Source organism: Cottoperca gobio, chromosome 12 (genome assembly GCF_900634415.1).
Source record: "Cottoperca gobio chromosome 12, fCotGob3.1, whole genome shotgun sequence".
Classification (NCBI taxonomy): domain Eukaryota; kingdom Metazoa; phylum Chordata; class Actinopteri; order Perciformes; family Bovichtidae; genus Cottoperca; species Cottoperca gobio.
The window spans coordinates 13143950-13166927 of record NC_041366.1 but is presented as its reverse complement, the minus strand read 5'-3'; the positions used below and the strand labels follow the sequence as shown (position 1 = coordinate 13166927).

General features: G+C 39.5%; 2 protein-coding genes across 4 annotated transcripts in view; both read right to left on the bottom strand.

The window, feature by feature from the left end:
* The window catches only part of eng (endoglin), a 37694-nt gene extending 28929 nt beyond the window's left edge, over window positions 1-8765 (bottom strand). The window contains exons 1-2 of one of the 3 annotated variants that reach the window (XM_029445147.1): window positions 8674-8765; window positions 7448-7644 (exon numbers count right to left, since the gene is read on the bottom strand). In XM_029445147.1, the coding sequence (XP_029301007.1) occupies window positions 7448-7505 (58 nt within the window). In that variant the 5' untranslated portion in view covers window positions 7506-7644; window positions 8674-8765. Of the gene's footprint in view, window positions 1-7447; window positions 7645-7900; window positions 7941-8673 lie in introns of those variants that run through there. The other 2 variants (XM_029445148.1, XM_029445149.1) reach the window with 2 other exon arrangements.
* A 7731-nt stretch (window positions 8766-16496) lies between these two features.
* ak1 (adenylate kinase 1) lies at window positions 16497-22456 on the bottom strand. Its single transcript, XM_029444188.1, has 7 exons — window positions 22336-22456; window positions 19112-19149; window positions 18313-18348; window positions 18035-18198; window positions 17690-17806; window positions 17411-17602; window positions 16497-17331 (listed from the first exon to the last, which is right to left on the bottom strand). Exons 2-7 carry the CDS (start codon window positions 19116-19118, stop codon window positions 17263-17265), a joined length of 585 nt encoding a protein of 194 aa, XP_029300048.1. The 5' UTR covers window positions 19119-19149; window positions 22336-22456; the 3' UTR covers window positions 16497-17262.
* Window positions 22457-22978: the final 522 nt, after the last annotated feature.

The window sequence follows — 22978 nt, the reverse complement described above, 5'->3', positions numbered from 1 at the left end:
AAGCAAGCAAGCAGCAGCTTCAGGTATGAAAAATATGCCATCATATTGATGCTGATGCTCATATACACTCTCAGGTGATTTGTTATATTCCAGACACCATCAGTTACTCCGTATAGTGCATCTTTTTCCTTTCAAATTGTATAGTTCGTTTTTACCCAGCATACACTGAAAAAGCACTCGCAAAACACAATTTATCATCTGAGTGTTAATTGGTGGATAGACAGACTCATTTAGAAAGTTTCATGCTAACTGCGTGCACCCAAAGCAGATTGAAGCTTTAGAGATTCATTGCACAGTGGATGCTCCCAATCATTCAAGATTGATGTAGCTTTGCACAACATATGCTTCGCGGAGAACCAACAGAGATTAGCTCGCTTTTCTTGACTGATTTTCGCCAGTAAATATTAATGCTTTCCGATACGAGGACGGCATAGTAATGAAGGCTGTGTTATTTCTTAAACAAATTTAAAAGTGAGTGAAGTTAAAAAGCACAATCCGTGTTCCAAAGTGTAGTCGAAACGAGTAGAAAACGAGCGACAAACCTCTAAAGTGCAATATACGCCATCAGAGTGGGTACCACTGAATTGATTGACAGCTCTTGATACAACAACCAGATGTTTTCTGACGCTGTCAAAAGTTGCTGACGCCTATTTTTATTATGATGGGTTCAAAAAGACAAAATTGTATATTTTCTTTGTAGTTCAAAGACTACAATTACATGCGTAAAGAAATATTTAAATGTATAGTCACCAAAGCACATGCCTCTAAACACATAAAAGGTGTTTGAATGTGTTCATAGAGATTTGAGACAGCTTCAAGTTTATTATTTCAATTTCACTATTTAACTAATGGAAGTGTCTGGACCAGGGAGAGCTGTTTGACAAATGTAACTTTATTCCCCCCCAGCGTCTGTGAGAGGATTATTAAGTATCCTGAGTTTGACTGTTAGATTTGTTGTAGTTACACTATATGAGGAGATTAAAATAATCTGTCAGATGTCTCAAGGCTTTTTCTTTTGAGTCGCATCGTCCGCTTTCTAACATATCACAGAAATACGAGAAAATGAGAAATCCAGTGCGGATACTCTCACCACATCAAACATACACACATCCTGCACGCACACAGTCGGACATCAGAGGGAGATTTGAGCTCTTTAAATACAGATTGACCGGTGTGGCACCTGAATCAACAGGAAAACTACCCGCCCAGTGCTTTGAATCAAGAGGTTCTGCCATTATACAACACTCAACTGCACATTGCACAACACTATCCACTTTAGAAGTCAAGGTATGTATAAATATAGTATGTTTTCTGAAGGACAAATGGCAACTACTTAGTGCAATAAAATGGCATTAATGTGCTCTGAAAAGCTATTTTGGGGTGTGCAGGAAATGGAACTCTCTTAAGGCCAAGAGAAAAGTTCACAGCAAAGGTTTTTCGTTTGTGCAAAAACATGACATGAAGCATCTGAGGTGACATTTTAGCTAAGAACATTTTGTTCACAGCTATTCTGTCATGGACAGATTAAAGGTCTGATTCTGCCCAGCATAAAAGAACCCTCATTAATTAAAGTCACTGGTGAATAAAGTTGTAAGGAAGACATATGATGTAAAACACTTTCTTGTTTTTGCCAGAGATTGGAAGCCCTCCCTACTTTGAACACCTTTGATTTAAAGTCACAGGTGAGATAGCTGACTCACCAAGAGTTTTCCCTTCAAATTCTGTCCAGGTACATTCCTTGCATTTCTGCAGACCCGAGGCTTGCCCATGGGTAGACAGACCTCGAGATAAGAGTAGATAATGCCATGTCTTATCTGCACAGACAGTAGGCATGTTGATATGAGCTTAAGTGGTCGCCATGCTGACGAGGCGTTTATCTCGCCCACTACTAATGAGCCATTCAGTGCTCATGCAACTGCATAATGAAAAGCATTGGGCCGGAGGGCGCACAAGCTTGTAGTCACACAGTGATGATGTTCAGAAGAAAGTTCAGACAATATACAGCAAAAAAAGTCATAATGATCTATAATGATGAGCGTTGTAGATTTCTAACCTCTTCTGTACTTAAATTATTTAGAAGAAGGCTTGACAGTCAAAGCAATGCAGGAGGGCCATTTAGAATAAGAGGGACGCAATTATGTAACGTAGAGGTAAAGTCCAGACACTGTATACCGTATAAAAGGGTCAGCATGAGGACACTGTTAAACACTATTTACAGAAACCAGAGTCCTCTCGTGGCAAGGACATCCTAAAATATATTTTGAATAAAAGAAAGCAAAAAGAAAAATTGGGAGATAACAGAAAAAGAGCTGCTGAGTGCTGCAGATTAATAAATAAATTAAATAGAAAAGTTGAAAATCTGCTTAATATGATTTATCCCACAATCTGTAGTAATATATATATATATATATATATATATATATATATATATATATATATATATATATATATATAAAATGGGGAGATAAGAGAAAAAGAGCTGCCGAGTGCTTCAGATTAATAAATAAATTAAATAGAAAAGTTGAAAATCTGCTTAATATGATTTATCCCACAATCTGTAGTAATATATATATATATATATATATATTATATTATATTATATATATCTGTACTTATATGCCCCACTGCATGCTAAAACCAATATGACAAACAGTCAAGTGTTAGCTGGTGAAAAACATGTGGGAACAAACACAAGAGAGGAACAAAGCGTTAGTGAGGCTCCCTCACTCTGCATTCTGTTTTCAAACAGAGGAAAAGCTCGGCAGTCAGAAATGGATTGTTATTTGGGAGGGGAATAACATTGAAGGAGATTGAAATCGGTCTGAGGCAGCGACAAGTGGTCGCGTCTCCCTGCCACCCAGTCTGACTGCAGGCAGAGCTGGCTCACTACAGTAAAACAGGGGAAGTGGACTGTTTAGACTCTCAACGCCATTTTTAACATGACGTCTTTTTTTTTTTTTTGGCTTTCGGTTCATTCTACTACAGCCTGCCTTCTGAGAAACCTTTTCTTTTTTTAATCACTGACAACCCATTTCTGCCAAATAACAAATAAGTTTGTTTTTGTTGGTATTGTCTTAATCTTTTGTCTAATTACTCAGTCTTTTATTTTCAGTTTTCTAACTAATCATTTAAGTGGGTCGCCATATCTCCCAGTCTTTATCTCTGTCTGGTCCTTTTTCCTATCTGTGTTTTTTTTAATCCCCTATTTACTTCCCTTTCCCTACATCTTCCCTCTGAACCTTATCTGCTATTTGACAGTCACATAAATGTGACCCCCCACTCCCTTACTGTCTCCATGAATCAGTCTTTATGAATTCTGTTATCTCCGTTTGTCTGTCTGTCTGTCTCGCTCCCTTTCCCCCCCCCCCCCCCCCCCCTTTATGAATAATTTTCAGACGGCCTTCCCTCCTTTTCCAGCGGCTTGATAATCACTTTTGTGCTTTTCCTTCAGCCCGTGGAGGGAGACTCTGGGGTAGGCACAAATACAGCAGGAGGTCGGCGAGTTAACATGCTTGATGCCTGGCTCCCACTGGGAAAGTTGTTGCAGAAAGGGGCTTATTTAAACAGTATGTCTCTGCCAAGAAACGCCGGGCAGACAGAGGATTAAAATCACTAAATACAAAGCCTACAGTCAGACGCATAGATAACTGTTTATGTGTCCGACTGCTACAGCCAGCTTAGTGGTGGTAGCAGTTATCATGAAGTGGTCTTGAAATAAAAAAAAGGTTTATCAGCCAAGCAATGCTAGGACTAAACAGACTTAATATCCTCATCATGGTAAGTACTAATTAGACTATCAAAACAATTGTATATATAATGTCTAATGTATCTGGAGTTTTGTCAAGTGTGAAAGAATACGTGTGATGATGTCATCGGGGTTATTTTTTAGCTTGGATTCGGAGACAATACATTTATAACAGAAAGCTTGTTTCACAAACTGAGGGTGTTTGTAAAACATGGGTAGAGATAAAAGACACTGATGAGTTGCATTATGGGAAATTAGGGCATTTTTGGAGCTTTAACTATAAAAAAAGTCAGAATATCTCTGAAAGTTAGATTTTTTTAATACTTTTGACTCTAAACCCCCACAACTTTATGGATGGGAAATATTAAATCTGAATTAAATACATTCATTAAATGCCTTTTAACAACATAGTGTTGCAGTAGCGGTGCACAGACCCAACTGAAATAAACAAGATTAACAAAAGAGTAACATCCAAACTAAAAAAAAAGAAAGCAGGCAGTATAGACAGTAGCCTGGTAGAAAAGGTAAGTCTTTAACATCTTTAATTAAAAAGGAAAGACTCTGTCCAAAAGATAGAGGGAGAATAAATGCCACTATTGCAAAGGCAACACGGCCAGTATGATCTTGGCACAAAGAAATACCCCAGTTAAATGAATAAAGGGATTTAGACGAATTGTGGCACCACGGGCGCTCACAGATAAACCCGTAGGCTGGACCATGTAAGGCCTTCAAAACAAACAGCATTTTAAAAGACAATTAACCTCACAGGGAGGCAGTGCAGTGAAACTAAGACCGGTGTGATGTTGTCTGTTTTATTGGAGCCTGACAGAAGCCTATCCACAGATTATGGATAAACTGCAGACAAGAAAGAGAGGCCTGACTGATCGCAGCATATAGGGAGCTTTAATAATTAAGGTGGAAAGTGAAAGTAAGGATGATATTTTCCAGTTTAAAAGAGATAGGCATAAGTAATCCAGAGCAGAGGGAAACAGGAGGAGGGACGGTCAAATTAAGAGTTGTGTCTGGGATACTTTTTCCTGTGGCTTTAGATAGGCAGACATAAAAAAAGAAAAGGAAGTTGAATCGGATGGGCTTAATCACAATCACATAACCACAGTTTTACTCTGATATCGCTGGGGGAACCATCCAGCAATTCCCATTAACTATAGAGTCTTTAAGTTTTGCTGAATTGCTAAATTCTAGATTCTAGGTTGGTATTAGAACGACTCCACAATGTTCATTCACATTTAAAAATACACAACAGTCTTGGACGTATCATATCACTGACAAACTATTGCTGGGTTAATGTGACAGTGTTACAACTGCACAACATCATCGTTCTGCATCTGTTAAAAAAATTAATAAATTCATGGCAACAGAACAAAGGCCGGGGGGGAAATGAAGTGGATAAGTAAGTATATGTAGTCTCAGACTTAGATGTCCCTCTGGCTTTACTAGTTCACTTGGCAAGGTTATATCTCTATAAATCAATAGATGTACAGTAGATATGGATGTCCAGGAAGTGATCGGGTTACTTAAACTGTATTAAAACCAGGCCTCAGACATGGCAAAAGGATTGAATAAGCCTGAGAATAAGCTGACAGAGGTTTGAAACATGTCAAAAAGTTAGCTAAAGCGAAACTGAGCTCAAATAATACTCGCTCTGCCATCGCCTGTTTGGTTGCAGGCTGTTTTTGATTTACTTCTTCGTTTGAGGAAGTTTTACATTGTGTCTGCTACCACATTGACTTGCAGCTGGCGAAGATGCCATTACACAAACTGACCCCAAATCCCAGTGAATATTACTGTATAGGTGCTGTTTATTTATTATTGTTTTGCATTTTGCCTTGCTCAGTCTGGGAAATGTGCAAATTTGATTTGCTATGTAATATATTGTTTTCCTGTGAGTCACACCTGATGTGTGTGCAACAACAACACAATACTAAGCCCAGGAGGCAGCGTCGGAGAAAATGACAAATCAATATGACAATATTTGACTGTATAATGACAAATATGCAATGCCTTAGACAGAGGAACACATACATGTCATACTAATGTTTTGAATAATGCTTCAACATTCAGTACACAGGATCACAGTACCCTGCTGTCTAAGAACGGCTCCCTCTGGGTCTCCCAAGGCTGCTGTAACCGAAAATAAATAAGGAGGAAAAGAAAATCTGTGGAATCTCTTTCAAGAGAGAAAGAAATTATAGTGAATTAAGAAATATGTCACAGAGGCAATTAAGGCTGAGCTAAACAGCTCCTTGCAGACTCCACCAACAGACAGCGAGACCGATCCCCTGCGGTGGAAGCTACATGGGGTCAACTCTCCGCAGGTCTGCCAGTTGGCCAAAAAATACCTCTGTATCCCTGCCACCAGCACCCCTGCTGAGAGGGTGTTTAGCACTTGTGGCAATATTGTGATTTGTCATACAGTAAGTCAGCACTGAGGGCAGATTTAGCGAACAGGCTTGTTTTTCTGGCACAAAATCTTGACAGTGATGTATGTTCACCAGAGCCAATTTGCCTTATTTAAAAAGCAAGTTGGAAATGCCAGTTTATTTTTCTGCTGTGTATTTACAGACACAGAGTGTGGGGGAAAAAAAAGCTTATTTGGCACTGTACTGTCTTGTTTCACCTTCAAGTTCATCATTGGAAAGATTAATGCCGACAACCTTATTTTGCTGACAGTTCCTATTAAAGCTATATTACATAACAGCAGTCTGAGGGGAATTGTAATTCATATACAATCAGCTATTAAAAAGCAGCTTGTAACAGAGATTGTTTATAGTTCACAAATGTCACAATTTACAGATAGTTTGTCTAAAACTGTCAAATATTAACAGCAGATTCATATGGATTTGGATCGATTTAGAACATTATATTGAAGATAATTGCATTACAAATATAATAATGAATCAAAAAATGAATAAATTAGCATTGTTTTATTTCACTGAAAGCCATGTGCCCCCCCCCCAAAATGCCAGATTGCTGCAGGGAAGTGAGAACCAAACACCCCGAAGCAGCGCTGCAGAGCACTGGTGTGGGGGCTGGATGATGGCCTGAGGGCACATGGAGGGTTTCAGATCCCTTTGCCACCTTGTAGGGATTACATGTCTGAATTTGATATGGGCAGCCACAGGCAACCAGTGGAGGGAATGTTAGCGGGGTGGGGGGGCAACAGAGGAGGATCACATCAACTCTATAAGCACCCCACATGTTTACTTCTTCCTTGTGCCTGCGCAGTCTTACAATAAAATATTCTTTATCACTAAAAACCTGAACAATTACACAAACAAATTCTCAGATGACCCAGTGATTCAATAGTTTTAATAATACTGTTTGGAGTTATCTTTTGTATCATCTCCCTACTCAATTAAAATACTGTATACTATATAATCCCTTAGTTATTGTAAGGATAAAGCATCATTGAAGACTTCACAACAACCATTTTGCACATAGCCTGTCTCTACAGGCCGGTTGTAAATTCCTGATTAAACTTGCAAGAATAGAAACTCTAGAGCAAGTAAAACTCTTCAGAACTCAGGACAGGATTAATATCTGCTTTTGAACTTTAGGTTGACAGGAATATGCCCTGGAGGCTCGACATCCAGTTGCCTAATGTTCTGTTGCTTAAAGTTATATACTTTTCTATAAATGTGTTAGCAAGTAACATATGATCTAAAGGCTGAAAACACTTACCAGAGGCTGCAGTAGAGATGCACAGAAGCAGGACGAACAGCACCATGTGACCCTCCATCTCTGTTAAGTTTAAGTTTGAGCTGTTGGTAGAAGCGGAGTCTCTGGGGTGTGAAGATGCTCGGGTGGAGGTTGAAGTGTCCTTGTCTCTGTGACAGAGCAGCAGTGACTGTGGCAGCGGAGAAGCAGACAATTCCAGACTTTAAAAAAAGAAATAGATGAGGGGGAAAAAAAAGAAGCCGGGAATCAATAAGGAAATGTGATGTTTGATAAGGATGTGACGAACTGCCAATCTCATACTCAGCGTACAATGCTAAAAGTGCTGTGCAAATCTATATCCTGTTGTCCAAGAGTGTGTCATGTAAAGGTTGGAAAAGACATTCTCTGATGCTGATTAACTATAAATGTGTTCATAAGTGTTGATGATTGAACATTAATATTAAAAGTGCAGTTTACCACTTGTAAAGATATTTGATTTCATTCTAGTTCCATGCAAAGGGCGTTGTTCAGTTACACAACTTGTTCATCACTGACAGTAAGGGAAATGTTGCTTAAATGTCTTAAATTCCTTCAGTGGGATGACAGGATTTCCCCCCCCCCCCTGAGACAATATTTCTGTCTGCCTTCCTGGTGCACAATGAGGGTCTGAACCCAAGGGTTATCTGGTGGTCACTAACTTCTGGTCGAGCGTTTCAGGAAGCACTACGGCATCGCTTTCTTTAAATAATATCACAATGCCGAGATCAGATAAGAAGGAGACTGCTCTTGTTATATGATTCTTATAGAGGGGAAAGGAAGAGCCTGTGTAAACTGTTTATGCACTTCCAAAGAAAAACAGGCACGTTATATCCCTGCACTTCTTGCTGAAAAACAGAGAAAACTTTAACTTTAACTAGTAACATGATTACTAAAAGTATAGGCTACTTTGCAGATAAATAATATAGGTTTAATTGGTAAAACAAGCAATTGAATCGACTAATAAACTAATAATGCTGGAATTAATTAGGTAAAATTGATCCATAACTCCTTGTTTTGACGACTTTGTTATTAAGCCCTTTGTACCGTTATGTGACGGTAAATATTTCAAAACAGACATAACACGGACTGGTCGAGGATTAAGGAAAGCATGGCTAACTTTCTGCCCTTTAGGCTACCAGGGAAATAAAATAGACCACACATCCCTGCGTAAATACGAAAGTGCAAACAAAGTTATTAATCACAAAACTTACTTTTTAGGTGCGGTGGCTTTCTTGAATAAAGTAGGCTTTATAATCCACGGGCGAGGATGTGGCCGATGTAACGATGTCAGGACTTTCCGAACTTTGTGTGCTGCCTGGGCGGTGCAGATTTACTTTTGTACCCCTCCCACCGGCCTTTTTTTCCCCTTTTCCTAGTAAGTGCTTCCCTATGGTGCTGCCCCTGTCATAGCATTGTTTTATCTCAGGGGTCACCAACCTTGTTGATACTGAGAGCTACTTCAAGGGTACTGAATAATACGAAGGGCTACGTGTTTGATACAAACTTCCTCAATAACATAGATGCACGGTTCACCTTTTAATGATAATATCATTATTAATAATAATAATAATAATAATAATAATAATATTCATATATGTGAAGAGACTGTCTGATCACATGTAAATGTTAATTATTCCTCACAATGATTATTAACAATGATTTACCATGGTAGGAAACGTATATATTTAAACATGCAACATTATTTATTTATGTTCTCAATCTATTTCCAACATTTGAAAGTCAGAGTTATCACATCTCTGATATCTTTGTAAATATCTTTATTGACAGTTTTGTATGAATGAGCACATTTGTAGCATGTTGTTCAAACCAGTTATATTTTAGTACAGAGTATCACTTCTGTAACATTTCTTAGGAAATCATAAACTGTCACATCTTCAGATCATATCGTGTTTGTACAAACACTAACTTTGTAACATCAGAGAGTGGAGATCACATCGGAATCTTTCTTCTCGTCTTAGAACAGTGTTTTCAATAACATCATTGCACCTTTCAAGACCTCTCCGTCCGAAAAGGCTTTCTTGTACTTTAAAAAAAATTAAGTTTGCGTTGCTTTCTGTGACTTGTTCACCGGCCTCGTGAGAAGAGATGCTGCTGCCCAAAGCTTTACCTCTCGGCTTGTTCTGCCCGCAGTGCTGCAGCTGGGAGTTAGTTAGTTAGTTAGTTAGTTAGTTAGTTAGTTAGTTAGCATGGTAGCTTCTGTGACACGTACCGAAGTGTCTCTCCGCAAATGAGACATACACACTTTTCTTTCACCGTTGTAAAAAATAATTCTTCCTCCCAATCATTGTGAAAATAGTTAGTTTTTTTTCGCTTTTCTGCCATGTTTAGCGTAAAAAACGCACCTCGCGCCCCACCGTAGCTGCTCCCGCTAGTTTATCTAGGGAAATGGAGATTTAGATTGCGCGTGGAATTGAACTCTGACCCCAGACAGGGTACAGAGTATACATAAAACATTTTTGTTTTTAAAATTCTATATTCAATATTGTCATTTTAAAATAAAGAATAATTCAAGTGTTTGTTTTTTTTACAGCAAAACAATTAAATACATTTTTTAGACGGAGCTTCATGGTGACTAGTGCTATTTTTAGAACATGCTCTGCAGGTGACTCACCTGGTTACACAGTGTCTATTAGAAATAGGTGTGCATCTCTAGTATTGTGATTTTAAGTGGATTGTAATTGTATATTTTATGATATGTCTCTTTACTCTTCAGCTATAGTCGTTATCTAATTATATATTATCGTTATTATTCTTATGTGACATTGTGTCTTTTGTTTTCAGAGAAATACGGTCGACCTCCATCATTACCTGTCTTCAACCTCCAGGTCTCATTGTGATATTACAACAAACAAAAAAGAAACCGTCAACATGACACTTAAAGGAGCAGTATGTAGGATTTAGTGGCATCTAGCGGCGAGGTTGCAGATCGCAACTAACTGAATGCTCACCCTTCTCTTTCCAAGCCTCCCAGCTTCTAGGTCTCGGGCTCATCACATGATCGGAGGAAGGGAACTCTGGATTTGACTATTTGTGCAACTTTAAGGACCTAATGATTTTAAATAAGGGCTATTTAAGTATTCGTACTGGGAAGTTGATTTACCTCAAAAAACATGAGCCTGTCCGCTGATTTACAAATATCTCTTCCCCAATATACAGTAGGTCTAAAGGGAAAAAATGTTTTGGGCCCAATGGCATCACGTGACGAACCCAGAAGTTGTAATTCCGCGGTCTAAGAAAATTGGCTTTAGAGCTCCACGCTCTTCCGAAGGGCTTGTTCAAATGTCACATAATAACACGAAAGGCTCTCTCTAGAGCCAGGGTTTGGTTTGTTCGTTCGTATCTACTGTATAACATGGTGGTGCTTCATGACTGCGTGGAAGAGGACACCTCCCTATGTACAGGTTTAGATTTGAAGTGCTCATTCTAAGATAACAAAAACACAACGATTCTTAGTTTCAGGTGATCATAGGCTATAATAATGAAAACATAGTTCTGAATATTATATTCCATTTCTGTCAGTAGATCCCCCTAAATCCTACAAACTGGTACTTAACAAAATGCTATTTAACACCTCTGGTGTCGTTTGAGCAACACACAAAGTGCTGCCTTTATAACGGATTCTACGTTAATTTATGGGATAGGTCGACATATTGGGAAATGCATTATCAATATTCTCATGTCGGCAAGAAAGCTAATCGGCACGTTTCCTAAAATGTTGAACTATTAAAGCATGTTGTCCCAGAACCTGTAGGACAAGGTTCGATTAGAAAATTAGAAAACAAACATCATACATTTAATATTAGGGCTAAAATTGACCCAAACAATGATGATATTGATGATGGTTAAAAATAATAATCATTTATTTGGTTTTCCCTGAATACATTCTCAAGTGGAAGATTGTTGGTCTTTCCGAAGTAGACTGACATTAAGGACTTTTGGACCAATAGCGGGTACAATAACCAGTGTTTTACCACAAAGAGCATGAATATTGAGGAAACACTTTGAGTCATAACAGTTTAATTTGGCATCGAAGGGTTTCCAACAGCACATCAGTCACTTATATTACTAATATCCTAACATTGTTACCACAACTCTTTTCTTAGATTCGTTTGAGTGAGGAAATGCCTGAACTTTACATGTAAAGTGCAATACTGTTGTATTACAGCTAACACAAAAAAGTAAAAAGAAAAACAATACACACTTTGAGAGAGATGTTTTAACAGACACAAAAACATTCCACATACATACCTTAACAGTGTTAAACTCTTTCACGCTCACACATATGTTTTTAGTTACTTTGTGTTGGCCGGAGCTACGCAGTATGGAGTAACTATTGACTAAACTAGTTAGTGTGTATGATACTGGAAAAGCACAGGTGTTACTAATGACATTAACGACGCCTCTGTTGTACAAGTGTCCCAGTAAATCACATTGTAAACCAACTTTTCCACTTTAACCAAATGTAAAAAAAAAAAAAGGTGAATGTGCAAACTGCATTTTATAACAGGTGGATGGAAACACACTAGATGAGCACATTCGGCTATATATATAATATTTTATATTATTTTGTATTCATATATTAAAATAAATAGTTTGTCTTTATTATTAGTTAACAAGTTTATCTTGATGATACTTCTCGTAAAGGAAAAGCATTTATCTTGTACCGCACTCGGCTACTTTGTAAAAAAATAGGCTGGAACAAAGAGTAGACACAACATCCTTTCTGTACTGAACAGACTCAGAGGAGTCATCGTTCCGTCAAATCAACTCTCCACACAAAGTGTTTTGGCAGAACAGAGGAGTGAGCTACAAAAGCATTTAGAATAATTACAAAACGTCTGTCGAAAACCCAATTTCACAAACAGCAATTCTGTCAATATCTCTGTTCTCCACTCCATATGTGTGTCATGTGTTGTACTTATTAACACACCGGGAGAGCAGAAACAAGCTCTGTCTCTATTCTCCTCCATTCTCTCTTCCATTCACTGAGAAAAGAGCAGTCAAGCTGTTTTCGGTGAAATGTGTTCCTAATCCGGTTATTAGAAGGCAAGTAAAGTCGTAAGGAGTGTTTGAAGTGAAGCGTATCTCCTTTCAAGATACCGTAAAAAGAAGTCTCGACTATTTTAAATTGTGCTTAATGTGCACTTGAACTGTAGACGCTCAACAGGAGTAATCTATTTATGATTGCAGATCACAAGCGCTTAATGATTTATTGGACTAATTGACATGTTGGAGAGCTAAAATCCATAGTGCTTTCACGACAGTTATACACAGAGCCCTGTTTTCTGGGACTAGTTGATATTCTGCTTATTGACTCTGTGAACTTGCCGTAACCTTGTTCCTTCAGGCAGCATGAACAAAGCACATAGTATACTACAATTTGACTCAGATTCTACTCTGTGTTACTTAAATGATTGCAATCCTGTAGCAGCCGACATGACTTGGTTTTAGTTCCTGAGGCATATGTCACAGTTGGCATTTATTTAAGATACTTCATCACATTTGAGGCTGGCCAAAGGACACTTGTGCAGTAGCACTCTCCTTCAATGGCTTTTTTTATTTTTTTTATTGGAGCCTTCCCCCAACTCTCCACCCCCACCCATGAGTAGTGTTTCAATAACAGGAAACAATCGGCCATCGTCTTTCATCACAGGTTGACGTTGGTTCCCGCACGGTGCCACTGGGTCTCTGTGGTGCCAGCCCTCCGCAGTCTGTAGCAAGAGGAGAGAGGGGATAAAGTGTACGCGCCAGCTTACCCGTTTCCTTATCGGCCTCCAAGGGGAGATCTGACGCATTCACTTGCAGCGGTAATATCCAAGAGTGATACTAGATGAACTAAGGCCCGTCAGCCTTACAGAGTCACTTAATGTACATCTACTGTCCCATATGGCAGCTACTTGACAGGGCATTCATTTTTAGAAACGTCCCATTTGTAACAGCATTTCTGAATATTGAATGTCAACTGCATGTAACAGTGCAGTTAGGATTCAGTTAAGGGAATGGTTCATTTTACATTGGAGCCACAACGCTGCATATAATTGTCTGTGACAGTCTAAAAAAGGATTATTTTCTCAGCAAGCTGGGCATATTTAAATCTGTGAATGTCCCCATATCACCCTCGGATGGATAACTCACTTGTAGCCCGGATGATTCCCAATGCACACAAACTACGGACCTTTTCTTACTTTTTATTTTATTTTGACACACTCATCTGACAACGGATCCACGCATGTATCATGTACCCATGCAATATGTCTATGACAAGCTTTGCTTTTGTTTTTCAGCTGCCATATACCACAGTACATTTCCCATCTTATTAGTTTTATTATTACCAAACTAATTGAAAAATGGCCATTTTGTTCAAGTAGGTGATACCAATGGCTGATTGCACATTAGTGTCCTTGTAATTATGTTGGACTCTGCAGCTACAGTAAGTGCGCACAATTATAGAGCATGCACACTATTTTTTAGGTTCATCTTATCTGCCTTGATGAGAGACTTTGATTATTAACCACTTGCCTAATTCAAATATTTAACCATTAGCTCTGGAGTAAAGTGAACATTTAATTATTTATTGTCATGAATTATTAAATGTTGTTTGAATGTTGGCTTTTTTTCATATGGGTCCTATCATTTCCAAAAAAAGGTTTATGCATTGATTATCACCACCTATTTTTGAAAGAAATTAATATATCTAGCTGTTCCTTTATTAAAGGGTCTTTGTATTACCACTTTAGTTTTGATATTTGATCATGCAGCCTCGATGAGTAGACGATTTAAGATGAAAATGTTAAACCAAATTGAAAATGGCCCATCATTTATTTATTCTCACTACGCTATTAATTATTTTGCTATTCTCCACCACACATCACACAGCCAACTCCTTACTCCACATACCAACCTGAACTAAACACAGATACATTTTACTACCACACACACACACACACACACACATACACACACACACACACACACACTCTACTCTCGGACTCTATTCACATCATCACACTGTATGACTGTCCCATGTTGCTACCTTATTTACCTCTTTTATTTTTGTCACATTATTTCACCAACAAAAGTCCAAATTAAAAACGTAGGTCGGGAACCCTGACGACCTCCTTGCCGATCAATCTCTTCTCTCCTCTTTCTCTACCTTCTCAAGCAAAAAGCTCAAATTCAATCCTCCTCCAACACCCAGAAAACTCTTCTCTATCTTCTCCACCTTCCTCGATCGCCCCAGTCCCTCACCTCCTTCTTCCCTTCTCCCAACCCACTTTGTTAACTACTTTGTGAAAAAAGATAGATGGCATACGCTCTTCATCTTCCAACTTACCAACTGACGTCGACTATTCATCATCCGCATCACTCCCCCCCCCCCCCCCCCCCCCCCACTCTCACTACTTTCTCCCCCCTCTCTCCGAATGAGGTTCTTAGTCTCGTTACCAAGACCTTACTATTAACAGCTCGGTTGTGTAACGAGCTCCCCATTGATATCAGGTCAGCAGAAAGTCTTCACACCTTCCCTCACAGACTGAAAACCCATCTGTTTCAACAGCACCTTGGCCAATCATTTTTATTATTTCTATATTTAGCACTGGTTGGTTTGGCTTATTGAAAACTAAAGGTTAACTTTTTATTCTAGCGTTTCTGTATGCTGCACATTTGAAGCTATTGTTCTGCACTTAAAATGATTTCACCCATTTGAAGCAAATGTACGTGCAAGATTCTTGCTTTTCGGAGTTGCATCCTCACAATTGTTTGCACTTATTGTTGGACAAACGAGTCAGTTGAATGAAATGTATTGTAATGTAATGTAACTGCAGGACAGAAGGTTAAGCCCACACACACGGTGACACAGTTTTGTCTCTGGCCCACATTCAGACTTGTGTCTCTTTCTTTCTCCCTCTGCTGTACGTGATAAGTAACACTGCCACCTCCTTTTCTTCCCTTGTTTTGTACCTTTTATTAGGTAAGAGCAGCATTCCTAGCATTCAAGCAGCATCCTCGATGGCTTTATGAAAGTGCTCACAGGCGCCTTTTCTTGATTGACTTTCCGATGGACACATCCTGTCCCCCTTCAGAAGCCGTTTTCCTCTTCCTCATCCCCACAGTGCAGTCATGATCAGAGCTCTCCTTAGAGGGTCGCCCGGATACCTGCTGCGGTGTTTGCTTGGCCAGCTGGAAGTGTGTGTGTGTGTGTGTGTGTGCGTGTGTGTGTGTGAGAGAGAGGAAGGTGAGAGGTAAAGGAAGACCTGTAGGTCATCACTGACTCAAAGGAAAATGTATAATAACAGTGGTGAACTGAGGCTGTAGCAGTGTGTCCTGTATCCTGTTGTGTCTGCATTGTCCAGCACCTTGACCATGTTGTCTGAATAGAAACGTGTTTCCTATTTCAACCATGATGCATTGTCAAAGTCCCTTGTTCGTGTGTGTGTGTGCGTGTGTGTCCAGGATTACTTGGAATGTCCGTCTGCGGTTTTGAAGACTTGAGTTTGGCCTTTTGGTCTCTGTTTTTGGAACCAGAGAGCCAGACACTAAACAAGACACTTTCAGGCACCAAAATGTTTCAACTTCTTTCATGAACTGAAAACAAACTGCGAAAGAGTTAAAGGTCTAAGACAGAAACACGGACAACACCTAAACTGCCAACACACGTGGTAGCGATCTGTCAATCACAAGGTAGCCCTAAAAGCACACGCTGCTTTATCGTTTATTTTACTGTAAATTGAAGCATAATTTACAAAATGAATATCATGTTGTAACGAAGAAGACTTGAAACTAGCGATTGAGATCATAAACTGGTCAGGGAAATGTTTACTAAGGAAATAAATCAAGTGAGAAATATGGTCATATTCTCATAGACTTCTTCTTTTTGCAACCAGTGGAGTCGCCCCCTGCTGGATATTAGAGAGAATGCAGGTTGAAGGCACTTTCGCATTGGCTTCATTTGTTCAGACTCTGAGGTTGCCCCTTGGATTAATATTTAGTAATATAGATTACATCTCATTGGAAAATCTTTTAAAACACAGTCGCAATTTATTCAAATATCACGTTTTTCCATATACTTTAATTATCTTTTTTACATATACTTTATAGACATCCATGTTACATCTTGATGAAAAACATATTTCTGTGCTTTAATTATAAATGATTAATAGAAAATAATGTATGAAATCCATGATGGTTGAGAAGTGATTTAAATGTTCTGTGAGATGCCGCCACCTACCTGTTTTAACTAAATACATGTATATAAAGTTTCACCAGTTTTGTCCACAGTGGGTGATCTCTGCTGTTGTTCAATGGCACAATCATACAGGAGTCTATTATTTTCCCATAGACTCTATATGGCAGGGTTAAAGCAAGATTGTGCGGGAAACAAGATTGTGTAAAGTGCAGGTTTCCCCCCAGAGTGAGCATGGTGCCTTTATGGTTAAGGAGATGGTCGGCACCTCATGTATACAGAACCTTTTAAGAGTCACTTAAATACATCCACATACATGTTCAGCACAGAATAGAAGCAAGGCTTATGTAAAGAAACAAATGGATTTTCAGATCTTGCTTTAAGCAGATTCATCATCGTTGTGTGAGCTTAAAACTCCCCTTGCTGGAGTAGGAGTAAAGTTAAGGCATCTATGATCCATAACGGCCTTCAGGTTTTTTAGTTTTTTTTAAACCAAGATGAGTGGGAAGGGTTCTATTTCTGTTCGTGTTTTGTCCTTATGAAATTGATACTGATCAAATAAAAAAACAACAACAACAACCAGACACATCTAGTCGTTTTACTTTAGTGCATCGATTGCCTTGGACACTTGGCTGAAGACCTCATCCACGGGCAGCTCAGAGTCAACCTAGGACACAAAGAATACATGTTAGAAGTTACAGGCAATTCACATTTCGTTTAGAATTGTCACTATCACTATCACACACCTTCCTGACAATGCCGCGGCTCTCGTAAAAGGCGATGACTGGCTCAGTTGCTTTGTAATACAAGTCCAAGCGCTTCTTGATGGTCTCCTCATTGTCATCAGAACGGCCGCTGGTCTCACCGCGCTTCATGAGCCTCTTGACCATGGTCTCTCCTTTGGCGTCAACATAGAGCAGCAGGCAGGGTTTGCCGATCTGTGATAACGGAGAACATGGTTGTGTAAGGTTTTTTATTGTTTCGCAGGGATGAGTAATAGAGCAACAGCTCACGCCCTCTCCTACCTTCTTCTCAAACTCCTCGCCCTGCTTCACCTCACGGGGGTAGCCATCGATAAGGTAGCCCTTGGAGACATCAGCCTTGGCGATCATGGCATCCTTAATCATGTCTAAGACTGTGTCCTGAAAACAGACACAACACATTATGATTTAACCTTCAAAATGATATTATTCTGCTAGTTTATTATACTGACAGATTTAGTCCTGCATAAATATCAATGAGGGCAGGCTAAATAACAAAAGCACCTCTCTGTATAATGCGATACAGTTAAACGGCACTACAAACTACATCCTTCAAAATGATCACAGATCTCTAAAACATTTCAGACTGTATATGTCACACTCTCTTACCAGGGGCACAAGCTCTCCCTTCTGCATGATGGCCTGGAGCTGCTTGCCCCTCTCAGAGCCAGAAGACACCTCAGCACGGAGCAGATCTCCGGAAGACAGGTGGGTGTAGCCATACTTTGCAACTACCTTCTCACACTGGGTGCCCTTTCCAGAACCAGGCCCACCTGAAAAAGAAAGACAAAAAGCATTGGTATAGCGCGAAAGGAGACAGTTGCTTTTTGTTGTTGTTGCAGTATTTAAATGAGTTGTGGTGCAAAATGAGACAGAAGTGTGCTCACCCACGACAAAGATGATCTTGGAATCCTTAATTTTGTCTGAAATAAGCAAGAACAAAAGAGGTTACGTGTCCATACATGTCATGTGATATGGCAAAGCTTTCTTTGAGCGCAAAAAAATAAAACCGAGAAACAAAAAAATGTTAAATTCACAAGTAAAATATTTGTGGAACGAACCATCTCGACATTCAAATGTGGAGGAAAGGTCTTCGGTGGATGCAGAAGTAATTATATTTTCCATTGTTTAGTTGCAGGGCAAAGTGTTGCCTGGTCGTCCTGTTTTGCTTCGGTGTAGGTCTGTGCTATTACTCAAACGGTGTTGCTATGGCAACTGTTGTCACCTGACCTTATAATGTTATGAAGCCAGGTAACTGTTCACAGGGAACTACAGGAGAACTGTGGGTTGTATATCTAACAACAGATTTATAAAAAATTAAAAGAAACCACACACTTTTGATAGGATCTAACTATAATGTCAATGTGTGCAACTATATCACAAGATATTGTAATATTATACAATATCTTGTTAATTAAATAAAATATAACAGCCTATGTAATGCAAATAAAGAAAGCTAGATCTCCACTGCAGTCTCAAAAGTCACCACAGGGGGGCGGTAGAGTCTAAGAAGACATCTGTCTCCAATAAAACTTTAACTCCAGTAAAACAGAAGTGAAGTCTGAGGAATATTATATTGATCCCATCCTATCTGTCACTGGGATGTCTGGGTATTTTTCCTTCATGTATAACTCCACACATCATTAATCATGATCATTCAAATCTCTTACATGATATAATATTTACCTGCCATTGTGTTGCGTTAGATGAGTAGTTTCCTTCAACTAAAAGACAGAAAAGGACGCAGAAGAAGTACATAAGTCTACTACAGTAGATATACAAGAGCAGACAGTCTAATAGAAGTTGTGTAGGTTACGCTTTCATTCAGAGAGTCCATCGCTGTACGGTAAACTGACATTGTGTATTTTGTGAGAAGCTGGGGTTCAATGTCTCACAGTCAGAAAAGGCAAGTGACACTTTGGTAAACTATCAAATGATAAATACAAGATCAAGAAATATCAACTTTGGATTCTCCAAATAAATTGCTTCCCATTGTAAATTCCAAGATATAGTGCCAATAATAGTTTATTTCTATAATAAAAAGGTCATACAATTATTTCCCCAAAAGTTTAAAACATTCTTTATTGAAAATATTTTGCACCATGTAACACTATAAGACTAACACGAGAAACCCGCTTCACTTCCAGACTTATACCGTACATGGAGCGCAACAAAACTAAGAAGCATTTACAGTGTGTCTCATCTCTGATAACATGTTCTAGTCCGTCATCTGATTGAGACAGGAAAGGCCTGTTCATTCCGTTTTAACAGTATATAGGGAAGACAGCAGCCGCTTGGTTTCCTGTTTACACTTCCCTTTGAACTGATTCAGAGGAATGAGGAAGGAGACATTGGTGCCGTGTAAATACATATCTTCAAGTAGCTGCGTCATGTGCCTCTGGTGGAAAAAGAATGTGTTTGAAAGAAGTGGCTTTAAATAACTTTAAGATTTAGCTCAACAGGTGTTGCGTGCGCCAAAAATAACCACCTAGTTTTGCATTTGCTTGGACGTTATAGGTCAAATGTGATGATGCCTTGAATGAAATTCAGTTATTTCATGCATGTTAAATATGTTTTGATAACTTCCATACAGCTATGGATGTTTGGAATTAATATGGAGTCAGAATGGGACCTTAAACCACCTGTACATGTGCAGAATATAGATTATATACTGTCTATAACTACTATTACATCACAGTGACATTCACCTTTCCATACAGTATGCATACTCTAGTTTTGCCTATTGTATTTGCGTGTCACCGTGTTACTAATTTCACACACACACACACACACACACACACACACACACACACACACACACACACACACACACACACACACACACACACACACACACACACGCGGACTGTGTTCATCAAGTAACCTGAGAAGTTGCTGGTCTGAGTTTTGTGAAACCGGATTTGTGACACGGGGAAAAAGGGCGAATTTCTTAGGTTACGTGGTAAGAGCCAATCTTGGACTTAAGTATTTTGGCTTGGTTACCAAGAAGGAAAGAACATACTGCACTGCACACAAAAATATAGTGACAGATATCTTTAAAAGATGTACAGTATAAAACATGTTGAGTATAATCACGGGATTCTAGACATATTCTTGTGAATATAAAAAACCCGTACATTCCTCGTAGCCTTACTTTATAAGAGATACAAGCGAGTGGAGTGAAATCAGATTAGATTTAACACAACTTGGATTTGACATTTGTGACAAAGAGGCTGTTTGCTCACTGCCACATGCCAGCTATTCAAACACACCAGTCACTATAGTGCCAGATTAATAAGTAAGCTTCAAGGAATGTATATAAATTGTTTCATTGTAGCTAAAAAATAAATATATTATACTGTACATGTTTTCATTTTATTTCTAGAGCTACCACCTGTTTTCTTGGATACTTTAACCGAGTATACACCAAAACTGTAAATGCCACCAGGCAGCCTGTTCTCTGCTTCTCACATGCAGCACTCCTCAGCACTGGTGGTGTCCAGTTTTATGTCATGGCCCTTTAACCCTGTGCTAAATGTCACTTGGAGGCTGGCATCTGAGTCAGCGCAGAGCCTGTTTGGGAATCCCTCCCTGGCCTATTATGGTGCCATGTTCTGGGTCCCCTGCTTCTTTGGCATGTCACAGGTGTTCTGGCTCTAATATGGTGCAGACAACATCCAACGCTGCATGGAATTGTGGCAGCGAAACATTACATGACTTTGCTTTAGTGTGATTGTGCCAACACATTTTCTTTTGCTATATCAGTGCAAGATGTTTGCACTGGACTTTATCATATGTGGACAAAGCCCTGTGGATGTACTGTAGGATTGGATCCATATAGTTCCCCCTTAACATATATGAGTCTGTTATGAATTCACAAATAATGTAATACCTTGTGACTGAGTGCGCTGTTAACGTCAAAATGTAACCTGATATATAGAGAACATGTGACTTTTGTAATTCTATCCTTGAAAATTGAAATATAGAGGTACTGGACTCACCACAACCCCCCCCCCACCCACCCCAATGTTAGTGACCAGTCCCACCCGCATGTTTTATTACTGTTTTTTAACATTCAGCCCTGCTAAAAAAAGACTCAGCTGTTAAGGGAAAGCGTGTCGACCGCTCTCAAAAAGCACATGGCGATGAATGCTGAGTGCCCGTAAGAAGCAACAGTAGAGAAAACAAAGTACTGAGCACATGATCTATTAATGCATTCTCTCTGTGTACCGCTGGTTACTAAGGCGCTCTGCAAAAATAATTGGGCATGCTGTTCCTTTAAGGGAGAACAGGGGACCCTTTGACGTCAGTGCAGTGGGAGATATGCCATGATGTTTGTGAAAGGATGGATAGAGCCAGATAATATCTGTGTTAGCTGTGGCTGTTGTGGATGTGTTTATGTTCCCAATTGCACGCTCTGAATCAAGAATCAATAGTACTCAGCCTCTAATCAGTTACTAATGACCGTTACTGGGGCTAAAAGCATGGCAGTGGAATTAAAAGGCTAGAGCATGCTTGAAAATGGCCTTTAATAGGGTGCAGGTGGAGATTAATGGCTACAGATTTGTAAAGTGAACCATCTGCAATGAAATGTCTGGAGGAAAAAATAACATTTAACTAAAATAATCATGTCATGCCCTCACTGTCAATGACACACAAGAGCAACATGCCTTTTGCACTGTGCGGAAATGTCTGATCTTCTGACAATGTCAACCATTTTTGTAACTGCGTGACTAACCAATGTGTTTCCATTACAGTCTGTTATTCTCACTCTCCATCCCATCTAACAGACCTGCCCACTCTGCCTGCCCACACTCTTTCTGTCTGACATGTCTCTATTCGTCACTCCTTCAGACCCACTCCCTGTCATTTCATGCTTCCTCCATGGAGCCTTTGTCCTCTGTACTGACCTCTCTTTCGTGCTGTGGCTTTAGATCCCAGTGCAAGGGGCTACCGTCCCTGGATCCCCGTGTGTGTGTGTCTGCACAGTTCCTACTGCACGGCAGCCCTCCCTCCCCCTTGCTATGCGTTTTTATAGCTCAGCTGAGCCTGCTCAGCCTGCGTTGCATTCTGGGTAAGAGGGAGGAAGCAGGAGAAGGAGGGAGGGAGGGAGAGAAAGGATGATGGGCGGGGGGAGGCATGGGTGAAATTACAGGGAGAGGGAGAGAAGGGCTGTGACAGAATTGACAACTGTAAGTTATTAGAGCATTTTGTGCAGCATTATTTTATACTAATATAATAGTAGGAGTGTTTGTCCTTATTACAGTAATACAACTGTAAAATCACAATTTAACAATGAAAAGGCAGAATAAATGTTTGAGTTTTAATAAATGATTTGTATTACTGAATCTTGGTGACGCAACCAAACTGGCAGTGAACCAAAAATGTTTGGTCAGCCCTTTGTGCTTTGTTCCACCAAAGATTAGAGTTTAGGAAATCATTTTCCAATGAACCGAATGCGAGGACACGTCTGTGCTATAGAGGTCAGTGTTACTCGTTTCATTTCCCTCAGCTTCACTACCTTATTCATTATGTTGCCAACACTAAATAAAA

What these genes read in the sequence shown, in the direction of transcription:
- ak1 (XM_029444188.1), bottom strand. An exon ending in CAAGATCATCTTTGTCGTGG is followed by an intron (nt 18,199 to 18,312) that starts GTGAGCACACTT and finishes TTTCTTTTTCAG; the next exon opens with GTGGGCCTGGTTCTGGAAAG. An exon ending in GCGAGGAGTTTGAGAAGAAG is followed by an intron (nt 17,603 to 17,689) that starts GTAGGAGAGGGC and finishes CCGTTATCACAG; the next exon opens with ATCGGCAAACCCTGCCTGCT.